The 16,861-nt window shown below is 36.7% G+C and overlaps 1 protein-coding gene across 1 annotated transcript in view; it reads right to left on the reverse strand.

The window, feature by feature from the left end:
* The window catches only part of PPFIA2 (protein tyrosine phosphatase, receptor type, f polypeptide (PTPRF), interacting protein (liprin), alpha 2), a 451,032-nt gene that overhangs the window by 53,208 nt on the left and 380,963 nt on the right, over positions 1-16,861 (reverse strand). Inside the window, exon 21 of the mRNA XM_015571108.1 lies at positions 8,509-8,602. Within this exon, the coding sequence (XP_015426594.1) occupies positions 8,509-8,602 (94 nt within the window). The remainder of the gene's footprint in view (positions 1-8,508; positions 8,603-16,861) is intronic.

Raw genomic sequence — 16,861 nt, forward strand, 5'->3', positions numbered from 1 at the left:
CGCAGGTGTCTTTAAAAAAGCAGAGGTTCTGAGTCCAGTTCTCTGAATCATAGAGAACATAGTAAACCCCAGGGCAGGGACATTTTAAAGAGCATAGAACCCAATCTCACATAGGACATTTGAATCTCCCTTATCATAATCTTACCACATACATATGCTTGGCAGGTCCTTATTGGACAGAAACGTGAGAAACAACTCCAGGTGGTCAATTCTTTCTTCTCAGGTCTGTGGTCACTATCGGTTCTCACTCAGACTTAGCTCAAATTTGTGGGTAATCACCTCTGCTTTTGGCCCAAGATTTTATCACTAAGCCTTAAAGAACACGTCTGATTTCTTGTCTGCTTGGCAGCATCTGGGTCTTTGCTGTCTACACTCCACATATTCCTAGTTATTTATAACACTCCGTGGAGAAATGGTTTGGTATCATTTTGCTATAGTGGTCATTTCCTCTGAATATATGCTGCCTCAAATACATCTGCTTCAAGCTTATTTCCCAGAAATTAACACAATATTTGGCTATGATCCGGCCAGTGCATAGATTTTTGGACTTAATAATTGCTTTTCTGGATATTGAAAGTCATTAACTTCTTTGTCTGGCATTGCTAATTTGTCCTTTTTGGTGAAAAAATTTTCTTAGGAGCTGAAGTTAAATTATACACATCCTCTTACACACAAATAAAATGTATAGTAATGAAGTTGGATACAGAATTATATAATTGCCCTTATTAAACTTCATCATGTTAGATTTGGATCTTTTTATGAAGGCCTTCCTTAACATGTTAAGCTCCAAGCCTGTTTTGTTTTCCTTTCCGTTTAGCCCGTGATATCCGATTTCACCCATATGCTGGCGGCACCAGTGACTGACCAGTCTGGACAGAAAGGATAGCATCAGTCACCAGTGACTGACATGGCGCTTAACATGTTAAACAAAAGTACTATCTTTATGTAAAAAACTTGACTATGTCTTCTAGCTTCAAGCTTTCACAAAACTGTTATTCTTATTTAAATCATTTATAAAAGCGCTGAGTTGACCACCTATTTCACTCAGTCATCAATTAATTTCTTCAGCCCCTCTGATTACAACCATCCCATCAGTTATAAGTGCATTTTATTAATCTCATCCCATGTTCAGAAGTATCTTTTCAAAAGTATATGAAATATCTTGCTGAACTCAACACACAGTGTTTCTACAGCATTTTTCCTGATCTGCATGTCCAGCTAAGTTTGAAAAATTTAAGGGCACAGCTTATAGTTAAGGGACTCCATTTATTCTTGGTGATGATCTGATAAATGTTTTATCTTTAGTTTGAAAACTAACAGTGAGGTGAAACAATCTTTAACTTGGAGAACATATTTTAAATAAGAACATTACATGGCTTTAGGCTTGTGGCACTTTTCTCATTCTGTTAGAAGACCAGTTACTTAGGGAAGGGACAGTGCCCCCTGAAATACTTAGTGCAATCATTTGTCTTCATGTCTGTCTCTTTAGTATCAATCAAGAAAAACAATATAAATTAATTTAGAAAAGGTCTTTCTTCCAGTACATGTAGCTATCTTGAGTTTTAGTTTCCTATTACTAATTCTTATTTTATATTTTCTATGGACAGAAAATATGAAGACTTTCTGTTCTATTTCCTCTGTAATCTCTATATATAAAAGCCTAAGCGACTGGTCTATTGTCTGACCATTCAACTCTCCAACCAGTAGTTATGACACACACTGACCACAAGAGGGCAGATGCTCAATGCAGGAGTGGAAACCACAGGCATGGAAACATGGAACAGACTGATGAATCGCAGAGGGAAGAGGGGAGGGAGGGAAGTGAGAAGAGATTAACCAAAGATCTTATATGCACACTAGAGGCCTGGTGCACAGATTTGTGCACCAGTGGGATCCCTTGGCTTAGCCTGTGCCCTCTTGCAATCCAGGACCCCTCAGGGGATATCGGAGAGCTGGTTTTGGCCTGATCCCCACAGGCCAGGCCGAGGGACCCCACCAGTGCACGGATTCCTGCACCAGATCTCTAGTCTATTAATATTGTACTGTGGGTTCAAAATAGCAACTCCATTCTTTCTATATGTTTTGTTTCTTTCTTACATAGATAAAATTTATAGAGAGAGCACTTGGTTCCCTTAGCTTTATTTTTCCTAAGACAATGCACCTGAGCCTTTAGCTTTTGGGTGTTACTATTTTCTAGATTCCAGGGAATTCTTACAACTGTCCTTGTTTGGAACCAGGCAGGGCTATCCATGATCAGATGGCAAGGCCATGATTGTTCTAGGTTTGTGCAGGTACAGAAGATACATTCCTAGAGTTCCAACTAGGAAGTTGGGACACATTTTCTGAGAGAGAAATATTGAGAACCTTGTGTTTAGGTTCTGAAAAATTCTACACTATTAGATCCTTTTGAGTCAGTTGCCCAGGAATGTTCCCCTATAGTCATGTCTGTAACTAAATGAACCCTTGACTATAGCCAACTGAGCCAAGTGCAAATATCTTTTTTTAATTGGGGCAATCAGATGCTTCACCTACGAATTTATAAATGTGAAATAGAAGATATGAGTATTGACAACACTCTAGAGAAATATTTCATATTTTGTTATAGTTAAAATTTTGAAGTTGTCCAGACTGTTGTTTCTGCAATCTCTGAGATCTCTAATACCCTACCCGAGAATTCCTCTTTTTGCTTAATCTCACAAGATTTAGTTCCTCTAACATGCTTAAAAAATAGATATTTGTGGGGCAAGTGAAGACACTTACCTTCCATATATACAGCATTACTTAGATGGGAAAATGTATTCAAAGCCTCCAAAACATGTCTTACAAATTAACCTCTGAAGCACAACCTGTTTTTAAATTTAACTTGGCATATAGGCCCTTAATAAATATTTATTAAGTGAAAGACTGTTGTGAAATTTCTGTGATACCGTTATGAATATTTGCAGTGACATTTGTTTTGCTTAGAGATAGCTAATCTCGGAGCCTTCCAAATACCAAAGATTAAAAGTGCAGAGTCTCAAAACACATGAATGATTATGCACTGAAGGAGACCCTTAGGATTGCAATGGAAATAAGTTAACTAAATCTACAGAGCTTCACTTTTATGTCTTTGAAGCTCTAACATAAAGATTCATTGATAGTGATTAACTGTGACTGCCATGCTCCAAGGATAAACTCTTCTCTGAGGATGCTGCTGATAGCTGGGTTGGAATGTTAATTTTGTTTTAATGATGTTGAAAAATTGATTTAAAATATAAACCCATTTTTATTTAGCAGTGACATCCATTCAGGAGAACATAGCAAATAAAACATATAATAATATATTATCTATATTATAACTAAAGATTGAAAATGATAAATTAGTCAATATATTAATATTCATTTGATATCTGTATATGAATTCATCTCAAGATACAGATTTCAGCATGAATATATGTTTTAGTAAAAAACTGTACAGTGTTAAAATATAGGGGAAAATGATAGCAGATAAAAAATTGATATAATATGTTCAGAATTTATATTTCTGGAGATAACTAACCATCCACTGGATGTACATGAATTTTAATGTGTTTGCTGCCTATCAAGGACTGTCCTGAGTGCTAGGCAGGTACAATGTTACTGAAACAGACAACTTCATTTTCAATGCCATAGTATCTGTAAAAATTAGTTTCTTGGAAATAAAGTTGAATCTAGAAATAAAAGTCATTTAGGTTAATATGTGTAAGATAGTCCAGTCTAACAAATCTTCAGATTAAAAGTATAAAATAGAAAATGAAACATAAAAAACATTTGATTATAAACATACTTATAACATTTCTGAACCTCAAAAATAAAGAGAAAAATCTTAAACTTTCAGAGAGAGAGAGAGAGAGAGAGAGAGAGAGAGAGAGAGAGAGAGAGAGAATGTGTATAAAGAAACCCTACATGTTAAATATGAAAGAATGACAAGCAATTGACAGTGGGCAAAACTAGAAGCAGGAAGAGTAATACTTTCAAAGTTTTGAGGGAAAATTATTTTAAATCAATAGTTTTACAGTTTGGGCAATTATCAACTAATTTTAGATGTATAATATATTTTCAGAACTCTAAGTATTTAGGGAGTTTGCCACATACCCTATCATCACATTCCCAGAGAGGTGATATGGGTAATTGGCAGTTAAATATATTCCAGGAGAGAAAAGTAAGGTAAGAAATCTGGTGAGACATTAATACAAACACACTTGACACTGGTATTTCAGAAAGTTCTTCTTCAGGCAAAGATGCTAATGACATAACATTTCATCTCCTTCCTTGTGAGTTTATGGTCCTTGATTCCAGATTAGTGTATTGATGGACTCGGGGGTATTGTAGATGCTATTCTGAAGGAGGCATGGGGCCACATTTGTGCATTTTGGAAGTCTGTGACTCTTTCTGTGTCAGGCAAGTTTATCAAATTTGGGGATTCAGAAAACCCTCTTTTCCCCCATATACTTAAGTCATGTTCTAACAGCTCGGTTAGCAATAAAGCTGGCATTGTGGTCTCTAATTGTCTGACTCTTTTGTTTAGCATCAAATAGATTCTAAACTTTAGTCAAAGAGCACAGCTTCCATTTTCTGAGTCCTAAAATACCACATCTATATTCTAAGTGAAATTCAGGGGTTCGTGCAGTCAAAGAACATTCAGAAACTGAGGTTTTTGATGTGCCAGACCATGTAAGGTTTTGGCCCTACAGTAGGGCCTATCATGTCATGCAGTTATTTTTTGTAGCTGTGGTTGACCAGCTTGAACAAGTAAGTTTAGGTGTTAGCCTAAAACATTGCTGGAGAGCTAAAAAAGGGAAACACATTCTTGAAGATCGGGTGATAGGTATACAAGGAAAGAGGACAAGTTCTTCGGTCCAGTTGTTTGTAATGTGAGCCTCAGAAATGGAGATGTTTAGTTTGTGTTAAATCAGGAAAGTGCTTGTAGTCCAATTAAATCAAACAGAAGTTGATGGACAAGATCTCAGAGAGTAGTGACCCTCCAGAGGGACTTGACATCAAGAAAATTGTTAGAAATCATATTTTTAATACCGAGATCTATAATAAGAATAATAAGTGACTAAATTCTTAAAGATTAGGAGCTATACCATGTGGGCTACAGAAAAATAAGACAAATTTTAAGGGTGAAAGCCAGAAAAATTAATGTAAAGTACTCAAAGCTGTACTGTCAGTTTGACACAATTATTATTGGTATTAGCAGCACTCTACACAAACCTGCTGGAAAAAATTAAGGAATTTAAGTTTTAAAGAAAAGTATAGCAGAAATAAGGCATAGTAAATGTGAACTTTAAGAAGAATAATAGATTGACTTAGGCAAGGTTAGATGTTCTGATGAAAGAATAGCACCTGTGTGATCATACCCAGTTCAGAAAGGTGAAGGTTGATAAGATGTTTTTGAATAGTGGGTGCTTTAGCAGATCCAGTATTGTTGATTTTCTATTTCTCATCATAGGACAATAGCTAGAAACATAAGAAAAACAAATGCCTGTACCAGAAAGAAAAGTTAAGCTATAATAAAGTAGGAACATAGATCTAGTAAGCTGTTCTAAGTCTCGTGTGCTCAGTTTGCTGGATGGTAAATGTACCTCAAATTAGACTTTTCTTTTTGGACTGGCAACATTACAAATTTCTGAACTTTGGAAAAATTCAGAATGTCTTGAATATTGCTCTATGAACGTATGGTTTTTAAAAATGTGCCATAACTAACATCTTTAGAGAAAGTTATTCCCAAATCAAGAATCACAGATTGTCCATTTTAAATACCTGATGTCTTAGGAAAGTTAAAAATAAAAATTTTCTCCAGGTCTGTCAATTCCTTCAGAGATTAATGAATTTCTGATGTCAACTTTGGGACAGTGAATATCGATCAAAGTACTTTATTCTGGAAACATTACTTTTTTGGCCAAACACTAAAATTAAAAAATAATGGTGGGAAACCATGGTCATTGCAACTAAAATGCACAACTCATAGTGTTCAACTTTTTTTGTTTTTTTTGTGTGTTTTTTTTTGTTTGTTTTATTGCTTAAATGTGTTCAACTTTTTGAAAGAAGTTGTTCCATTTTATGGTTTTGTTTATCTTTCTAATAAAATGTACTTGACTTATTTTCCATCCTGAAAGAAGATTAATGCACATGAAAATTTAACACAGAAAATTGTATTCCTGGAAACACATTTAAAGAGGACAGGGTATCTTTAGAAAAAAGGAAAAATAGAATTGTTTCAATAAAATTTTAAATACTTTAGAAAACTTAAGAATAATTTATCTTGTCTATCTTATATAACTCATCACATGAAAACACTTCACCCTTTAGTAACCCAGAAACCACAGTATAATGTCATGCAAATCCTGAATAAGTGTTAGCACTATATATACATTTCACACATCCTGCTTATATATTTATGGTCAGAGGGTTCTTACTATGGGATAAACAATAATAAAAGAAATACTCTCTTCCATTAATTAACTTCATTGGATTCACTTTAATCCAAGTACTATTATTCTATAGAAAATAATTAACTAATAAATGTTAGTTTGTATTATATTAAATAATGCTTTCAATATTATTCTTATATTAGTGACAAGTATTCTATTTTATATATTTTAAAATCATATTTTGCCTAAACATATTGAAAAATAAACTCAAAAGTCAAGCATAGTAATATTTTCAAACTCAATCCAGAACTAAAATCAGTTTCTGCCTATGAGGTTATGTAGGATTTGAAAAATAATTCCATAACATTAATATCTAATCAATCCAACAGTATGTAAAGTTAATAATAGCTAATAATAATAAATATTTTATGATCATTGTATAATTGGGATATTCAACTTTAGCAGCCATCAAAAGAGACATTTAATTTGGTCCCATAAAAAAACAATGAACTATGTAATGCATGCCTCGATATCAGCCTTGTATGCAATGTGAAAGGTGGCCAGGTTGCCATTGTATGTAAATATTTCATTGAGGGAAAAATAAAAAATAATTTTTTTTTAAAAAATATACCTTCATTGATTACAGAGAGGAAGGGAGAGGAAGAGAGATATAGAAACATCAATGATGAGAGGGAATCATTGATTGGCTGCCTCCTGCACGTTGGACCGAGCCCACAATCCAGGCATGTGCCCTTGACTGGAATCAAACCTGGGACCCTTAGGTCCACAGACCACTGCTCTATCCACTGAGCCAAACTGGCTAGGGCAAAAAATGACTTTTAAGAGAAGTAAACCAAGTCTATTAGCCAGACTGGGTTTTGACTCTTCTTATTCCTTTAGATGTAAAGTAATTTTCAGAGAATAAACTTAAAAATCCTTTAGACTTGAAATAAATTTTAAAGAATCTATCAAAGAAGATTTTTAATTTCTCTCTCTTTCAATATATAACCATAAAATTGAATATAACAATCCTTGATATGAATAAATAAAATTAAGAGATTTCAAGCAAATTATGGTAATGTTTAAATATACATTTTGAGAGATAATTAAAGAAAATATTTGCTAGTTGGAATGCTACTGAACATTTCATTGTATATTAAAAATATGTTTTCAATGTTGCTTTTACTTTCTGCACAGTATTTCTACTGAATTTGGATGAATACCTAATTTTTATAAGTAGCAAATTAATGAAACAACTTAGTTAGTGAATTGTTCTGCAACTTGTAAGTACATATTTCCTCCTTATTAGTAAAATCGGCAATGCAAGTGAGCTGGCAACATATGAAGTAAGCTGATAATGCTATAACCATGAGAGCATCTATGTTAGAATCTCTGTTACAATGATGATGACTAGAGCCATGAACAGTTGCGGAGTAATCAGCCAATAGATTCTGGAATAAAGAGAAATTCTTTAGCTTTTAAAAATATATTCTAAAGGTGCTATTTCCTCACTGAAAATGTTATTATGTATTCAAAAAAATGTTATTTATGGATCCACTTGCTTTCCACTAGCTGGTGGGACTCAAAATTTGCAAATTCTGCAAGTTACTTAAATGTTCCATATTATATGTGAATGAAAAGATATACTATCAGTTTCCTGACAGATGCACAACAATCTGCTGCAAGTCTAAAATTAGTTTATATTCAATCATTCAGAGGAATTTCTCCTTTTAAATATTCCATTTTAAGAGGAGATACTTTGTCATGGGAAGAAACACAAAGATGAATGGCAAACTCTCTCATTGTATCATACTGATACAGTACAGCACCGAATGTCACATCAAACAGACGATTACATTATTTGTAAGGCTGTATTTAAAGATTTTAATACACTTGTGTTTTGAAATAACTATATTTAGAGAAATGTTATTTCAAACTCTAGCCTATTAGAGCAAGGAAACTAGAGCACTGAATAGTTTTAGGAAATACCAGGGCACTATCCGCCTCAGTCGGCTGTTTTCTTCCAACTAGTCTCTTTTTAAATTCCCTATAAGCAATGACAAAGCGTAAATTAAAGTTTAAAAAAAGGAGGGGAAAAAATCTCCAAACCTACTTTTTCTTCAGTCTTCTATCCTTCTCGGCTTGAGTTCCAAGTTTGCCTAAGCCCAGGGACTCCTGAGCCGCAGCTTCGGTCTCCATGAATCCTCCTGTGAAGAAGGAACTATTCACATTAGGTTAAACATATTGTGTCAATTCTGCAACTAAGTTCTTAAGAATGTATTTGAGCAACTGTTTACTACCACATCCTCCTCAGCCCCCACACACACTTTTTGAGTGTGTTTATATTTCCAAACCAACATGCATAAACATACACTGAGAGAATGAAAAAAAAATAGTACCTACTGTTAGACTATTCAATGGCACCTCAGCAGCATAAAACATGTGGCTTATACACTGATAAACACATGAAGATATAATTTGAAAGTCTCGTCATCTCTTTTTCTACTTTTTCTTTTAATAAAAAATAAAAGCAAATATTTGGAGTATTGAGTTTTTCAACATTTAAAACTTTTAAAAGACTTCTTATATAATGGGGTTAATTGATAGTCCAGTGAGTAGAAACTCAGGTGTATGTCTTCAATTCCAAGGCAAGAGAATGGAGAGGCATTCCCTGTTCTAAAAGTTTTTCATTTCTAGCTTCTGGAATCCTTTTTTTGCTCACCTGCATGATCCCTATACCCAGTATAAACCTTACTTCCAGAGTTTCATATGTTCTGGCAGGTTTTGTTTTGTGAATCTTATAATACCTGGAAAAACTCCTAAGTCTATTTTCAAAAAGACCCTTGAAAGGATTCTTTTTATCCAGTAAATAAAAAAAAATTAGGGTTAGTGGCAATTTTATTGGCTTTGGAGTATATAAAATATATGTAACCTTGGAATGAAAGGAGAAAGGGAAAAAAATATGGAAAGCATCAAGCACAGAATTACACATTTTCCAATATAATTATTTAATTCAGAATCCCTAAAAATGTAATTAATTCATACAGAATTTGTTACAATAAAAATGATAACTTAATCCTGGGCTCTGTTTTCTCTTTGATATTTATTCTCTGTGAAAAATCTAAAAATGCTATGCTAAGCGAAATAAGCCAGTCAGAGAAAGATAAATATCACATGATCTCACTCATATGTGGGATATAATGATCAACAGGCTTTGATGAACAAAAATAGATAAATGGCAGGGGAGGAGGGTAGTTAGAGAGCAAGCAAAGGACTTACATGCATGCATATTAGCATAACGAATGGACACAGACACTAGGGCTGTGGGGGCTTGCCCAGGGTGAGAATGGTTGGGGGCAGTCAATTGGGGAGAAAGGAGACATATGATAAACTTAAGATTTTACATATATATAAATAATGCACATCTTCCCACAGCCGGCCTTGCCCCCATGCCACCACCCAGCCCTGGTTCCCCATTTGCCATTGGTGATCGGTGCCTGACAGTGGGGAGAAGATATCCAGAGGTTGGCTGTTCCTGCCCTCTTGCCAGCCCTGCCCCTGCCAGCTGGGAAAAGGGACCAAGAGGTGGTCAGTGCACCTCATAGTGACTGGTCCAGTGGTCGTTCTGGTGGTTCTGCTGTTAGAGTCAATTTGCATAATACCAATTTGTTATATAGGATAGAGGCCTGGTGCATGGGTGGGGGCCGGCTGGCATGCCCTGAAAGGGGCCTCAGATCGGGGTGGTTGGTCCTCACTGGGGGTTGGGGCCGGCCTGGGCGAGGGCCAGCCTGGGTGAGGGGCCTGGGATGGTTTGCAGGCCACACCCCAAGCTTTGTTAGGAAGGACATCCAGAACATGTCCAGTCTAATTTGAATATTACCCTTTATTAGTATACTAGAGGCCCGGTTCACAAAATTTGTGCATGGGGGGGGATGGTGGTCCCTCAGCCCGGCCTGCACCCTCTCCAATCCGGGACCCCTTGGGGGATGTCCAACTGCCGATTTGGGCTCGATCCCCCATGGCCCTCCCCAGCTGGCCTGATCGCCTCCAACAGCCCTCCTCTGCAGGCCTGGTCACCCCCAATGGCCCTCCCCTGCCAGCCTAGTCACCCCTAACTGCCCTCCTTTGCAGGCCTGGTCCCGAGTCTAAATCATATATATGTATGTGTGTGTTTATATATGTATATATATGTGTATATATATGTGTATATATATCTATATAGATAGATATAGATATATATATATGGGATTTAACTCCAATTAAGCTCAATATTAGGTACAAAGATTTAAGTTAATATTAACTCTTACAAAGACTACACAAAAATGTTACCAATATGTCAGTAAATAAGAACTATTAGAGACAAATTTATTCCCTGTCATTGTAATGAACATTTCCTTACTTAACATTTGCAGGTCTTAACCAGAGACAAATTTTGTTGTTGCTGTTTTTTATAATTTATTTTAGCGAATAACTTATAATGATTGATACTATTAATTTTGGAACACTGATATAACAAGTTACTCTCATAGCCTAGTAACTCTGCTACTGAATGCTATAAGAAACTTCTATTTGGCTGAAAACACATTTATTGCTATCTAGATCTTATGCAGAGCTTCACAGTTTGGGGACCAAAATTTATTTTATTCAAATATGAACATGTGCAGTTAATACTTAAATACATTTTTATTATGAGAGATTTTCATTTTTTGGTGTCATTGAAGTTGTCCCAAACCTAACTAAGGTAGTCTTGGGGATCATCTTGAATCATGGGATTTTTCCGTTATGCACAGTGAATTTTCATTTTATTTCTCTCATTGGTATACTTGCCTTACTGTACACCCATAAATTATTATTCACAATCTGCAGTTAGCAATAAAATTCTACTCTTTAAATGTAAATTATTAATTCATTTTTAAAGTTACAAAATTTTCCCAGTACAGATGGGGACATAGAGATTGATGAGGTAGACCCATTCAAAACAGGGAGACATTTCCAGCCACCAGGTGGTTGGATCAATTAGGCTTCTTATTCTTCATAACAAAGAATAACAGTTAAATTCTGATGTTAACTTTATTAAAAACCTTAGATTTCAATGATAGAAAAAGAATATTTTTAACAATGAAAACTCTGGAAGAGAAACAAAGAAAGATCTAAAATGATTTTGAGAGTCAAACTAGATCTAGAAAAAATAGGCTGTAAATTTTGATTTTCATAATTAAAATTATAAAAATAAAAAGCATGAGGAGTTTGGAAATACACTGAGTACTTCAAAACCTAAGGTCCTTTGAATAGAGTCTTGTGGACACATCCGGTTTAAAAATGCCTGTAGAAAATGACAATTTAATATAGTAGATAAATTTATTTTTATGCATCACATGTAGAAAGGTACCCTTAAGCAGGATCAAAAGGGTAAACACCCACATTTTCAGCCCAGTTAAACTATTGGTAGGTGAGAAGAACATTCTTTCATAGACTTGACCCAGCTGTCCCATAAGTCCCAGGTACATCTTGTTACATACCGGATCAGCTACCTAACTGGTAAAGGTAAGTCAGTCTCATTTTGTCCCAGGCATCAGCAGGCTCCTATGGCAGTGTGAATATCTATTCGGGAATATCTATTCCTCTAATACCACTTTTATTCATTAGTCACATGTGGCTATTGAGCACTTGAATTGTGGCTATTCCAAACTAAATACTTTATTATAAATATGCATAAGATTTTGAAAACTTAGTACAAATTTATATACAATATCTAATTAATAATGTTATCTTGATTACAGTTAAAATAACATTTTCTTACAGTGGTTTAAATAAAATGTATTACTAAGATTCATCTCACCCGTCTCTTTTCACTTTTCTTATTGTTGCTACTAAAAAATTAAAAATTACATATGTGACTCACATTTGCGATTTGCATTATCTATCTGTTGGCTCTTGACTGGAGATAAGTGTCAGTCCTCCAGAGAGTAAGTTTAAATATTCACTTATGTTGGTGGAAAGAGGGGGCTACATGTTTAGATGTCACCATGATTGCAAAGTGCAGCTGATTTTCATTAAGTAGGGGACAAAGATTCTAAACATCAATGAGTAAAGAATACTTTAGCTTGCCCTTCTAAAAATGACAAGAGTGCCCCTGATGAGAAACACTGGCTTGTAGGTGACTTTTTCCTCTAGAAAATCCATTAGGAATGTGGAGAGAACATTAACTCCACCCATCTCATGACATAGGGTATTTAGTTGTAGAAGGCTTGAATCTTGTGATTCAGTGGATACTCAGATAACAAAGTGTGTATCACCTTGTCTGTGGTTTAGTAGTTGCACATACAAAAGCCCAAGTCAAAATCCTTGAAGTTTTCTGGGCTATTTTTCACTCAGGTATACTTTCGCAAGGCCCTTGAGGACTTGGAATTGTTAGAAAATTGTCTTGGAATTGTCCTAGAGTGTGAGGGGCTCAATTCAATTTTTTTTCCAGCCCATTCTCTATATAAACACTTTGAGTAACCCCAATCAGTGCAGCAACAATTTAGTGGTTCAATCTTACATAATATCATTCAGGCCAGCAGAAGTGAATGTTTCACTTGCGAGGGCACCCTCCTGGAACCAGGGGAGGTATTGGTCCAGAACAATTGCATAGTGCAAAAGTCTCTGGGCTCAGCAGGACATCTTGTCAACCCCAGGCATGGGGTAGAGAAGTAGAGAGCACCCTGATGGGGGGAAACAGGGACCCTGGTCCACATGGTTTAGTTTTATTAGATGATACTGGTCCTAAGGTCTGAGACACAATGGAAACTTGCAATGCTCCCAGCAATTGGATCCACTCAGGTCTAGATTTTCACTGAAGGTTCCCTGCCCAGCGAGCAATCCCAGTCCAGCCTCTCCTAGGCACCAGAGGGAAGATCTTAGAGAATTTCAACAAAGGTGTTACAAAGTGTGAGGCTGCCTAAGCCCCAGGCTGAGGAATTCAAGGAAAGACCCTCCTATGCCCAGATCTATGAGTAATACTAGATGGAGATATTTGTTCATTTGGATGGTAAAGGAAAATATCTCTATGTTTCCTGGGCCTTAGACTCCATTCAAAATAATTTATTTCATCATGGCCCTTGAGGTAAAAGTCCGAAGAAATCTCTGGCCCAATTTTGCAATTTAAGGTTTCTGCCTCTCCATTTTTTTTCCAGCAGAAGTACCTGTATTAAAAGCGGGGGGAGAGCTCTAACTACAGACATTAAGACTATAAACTGCTGCTGATCAGTTGCTTCATCTTTCTTTTATTGGACCTCTCTTTATTAGTTTGTATTTACACTTGAATTGATAAATGGTTACTTAATTGTTGCCATGTCTATTAGCTCTCTGGAGGAGGCATAAAGGCAGTGCCAGGCTCATAGAGAATGTGTAAAAAATGTTCACAGTTGAAGCTAAATACTGATTTCTTCAAAAAAAAAAAAAAAGGCCCTTTCACCATGCAGAGAATGCGTCATCTCTAACTGGTACTTTGTGAAGTTTACATTGTATCTGTTGGTTCCACAGCATCTAGGAATAATCTATTTTTTATTTATTTTTTGGAAAAGGTGAGCACAGCCACCCAAATTTTATGTGTAGAAAGGTGCTTGCTAAATAATGCTGGCACAATCTTGAGTCTGTTTTTGTCATGATGACATCATTTTCTTTATTATGCTGATTTTAGCAGGTCAATGAGTTCAGACAATTCTAATACAATCTGGCAGATGGCTATAAATGAAAGGGATATGCAATTTAGTAGGCAAAATCCCTCTGAAATGTATTACTTTTCATATGCATTTAAAGGACATTTGTAAAAGTAGTTTAATAAAATCAATAATATATCCATTTTATATGCCTTTAATTGGGGATTCTTCCTGTTCAAAATTAATATATTTTCCTCTTTTATTTTCAAACTAGAGGCCTGGTGCACAAAATTCATGCACAGGAGGGGAGTCCCTCAGCCCAGCCTGCACCCTCTCTAACCCGGGACCCCACGGGGGATGTCTGACTGCAGGCTTAGGCCCAATCCCTGGATCCGGCCTAAACCGGTAGTTGGACATGCCTCTCGCAATCTGGGACTGCTGGCTCCTAACTACTTACCTGCCTGCCTGCCTGATCACCTCTAACCACCTCTGACTGCCTTATCACCCCTAACCACCCCTGTCTGCCTGCCTGATCACCCCTTACTGCTTCCCTGCCTGCCTGATCACCCCTAACCACCTCTGCCTTGGCCCCACACCTGGGACCCAGGATTCCCTCCTTTAGCTGGCCCCAGGCACCTGGGACCCTGGCCAGCTTCACCTGGACCAGCTGCATACGCAGGGGACCATGGGTGGGCGGCTTCTTCCTCTCCCCAGCCACAGCAGCAGCCACTGGCACCCCAGAGACTGCTGGCAGGTGGCTTTGCCTGGGCTTGGATTTGTCAGGAAGGACATCCAGATAATTGTCCGGAAGACATATTAGCATATTACTAATTAGCATATTACCCTTTTATTAGTGTAGATTATAAAAGAAAGTTTATTTAGAAAATTACAGAGATCTTAGAAGTGAGCCAGCAGGCTCAGGAATCAAGTTACAGAAGCCAAAGAAAGGCCCCTGGAGCATAGGAGAGACAAAGGCAAAGGCAAGGAGCCTGGGGGAGGGAGAGAGGGAAGGGAAGGCACGGTCGTGCTCCCCTGAGGGACAGTGTTCTTTTCACTCATTTTTCTCAGCTTTGCTACATTGGGTTCTACTTATCCAATTCTCCATTCTTGAAGATCTTTTTGTTCTTGATTATGGTTCCTTCTCTTGCAAAGTCTGTCAATGGCCTCTTGTCTTTATCCTCACTGTTCACTGTTAACATCAGCTAGGCTGGTCATGTGTGTGCGGGTCTTTTTTTCTTTGTAGTCATTATTATTAGTGCTCTCTGCAGACCTGGGAGAATGTGTTTCCCAGGTAGTAAAACAATGAATGTTAAGATCCTATGGAGCAGATGATTCCCCCAGAAGCAATAAATGCTTTAACACTCTACCTTGTCTTCACATGATATCACCATTTTCATAAGCTTTAGGTTAACTGCCTCTTAGCAAGGCACTTGATTGCTCTAACCCCTAGCCTCTGCTTGGATACTTGACCCTGGAATTTAGATCATTTAATCTGTGTGCGTGGCTCTGCTTCAAGTAGTTGCCTTTTGAGCTCTGCATTTCCAATCTCTCCGCGGTTAAGTAACTTTATCTTTAGCCCAAACATTTCCTTTGCTGATAATTTGGCTTCCCATTCCTGACCCCAACCAATAACCCACTTCCTGACTAGTTCTTTTCTAGCACACTCCCCTTAGAGTTTTTTTCTTCCATGTCACTTCAGTACCCTTTCTCAGGCATCAGTTCTATTTGAAACTCTAGCCGTACCCCTTTTCAATTCTGTAGAAAAATTTCACTCAGATTTTCCTAGTAGAATCAAATGTATCTAGGGAGAGAAGATTAATAATCTGAACTGCTTTCTTGCATTATGTCTGTATCTTTAATAAAAAAAAAATTATACTGTATTCTATGATGTCTTTCTTACTGTTTCCTTGAATTACTTTTTAATTTTTACGCACTTATGTGCAATATCCTCAAAAAGTTATAAACTTTATGAAATAGTCATGTTTTTAATTTCATTAAGTTGCCAAACTTGTTCCAGGGGCCTAGGAGCTCAATGAGGTATTTTTTATTAAAACAGTTCCAAGAGTATATTGTCTGGAGCACTAGACCAGGTAGTGAGAGCTGGGAACAAATACCCTTAACCATTATTAAACTCGTCTGTTTTTACATACTATAGAATGTGGACCGCTACATGATCTTAGATATTGTCTAACTCTGAAGTCGATAATTTTAAAAATACACATGCATTTTATAGTAAACAATTGATAGTATATGTTTTGTAAAAAAAAAAAAAAAAAGGTTGTTTGGCATCGGCTTAAATGTTAGAGTGTCATAGACTCAGTATTACTAGATTTGAAGTAGATTTTAGAAGTCATCCAGTCCAACTATCTTTCCAATGCTTGGATCCCCTTGACAACATTTTCCTAGTATTTACCCAGCTTTGGCTTTATACTTTACCTAGTTTTCAGTAACAAAGAAGGCCTTACCTCAAAAGCCAGCTCTTTGGATATAATTTTTACACTTCTTTCTTACATTGAGATGAAGATAATCTTTGATTAACACTTTAGTTCTAGTTTTGTACCCTCATTTAACAATTAAAACGCCAACAGCTCTTCCACATAAGAGCTCTTCAAATATTTGCAATCAGCCATACCTTTGGGCCAGCAAGAAGAATAAACACACCTATCTATGTGTCTATTTCTCACATGAGTTCAATCCTGTACATGAGCTTAAATACTCCCCCCTAACCTTCCTCTAAGGCAGTGGTCGGCAAACCGCGGCTCGCGAGCCACATGCGGCTCTTTGGGCTCTTGAGTGTGGCTCTTCCACAAAATACCACATGTGGGC

This window comes from Myotis davidii, unplaced genomic scaffold (genome assembly GCF_000327345.1).
Source record: "Myotis davidii unplaced genomic scaffold, ASM32734v1 scaffold26, whole genome shotgun sequence".
In the NCBI taxonomy this organism is placed as follows: domain Eukaryota; kingdom Metazoa; phylum Chordata; class Mammalia; order Chiroptera; family Vespertilionidae; genus Myotis; species Myotis davidii.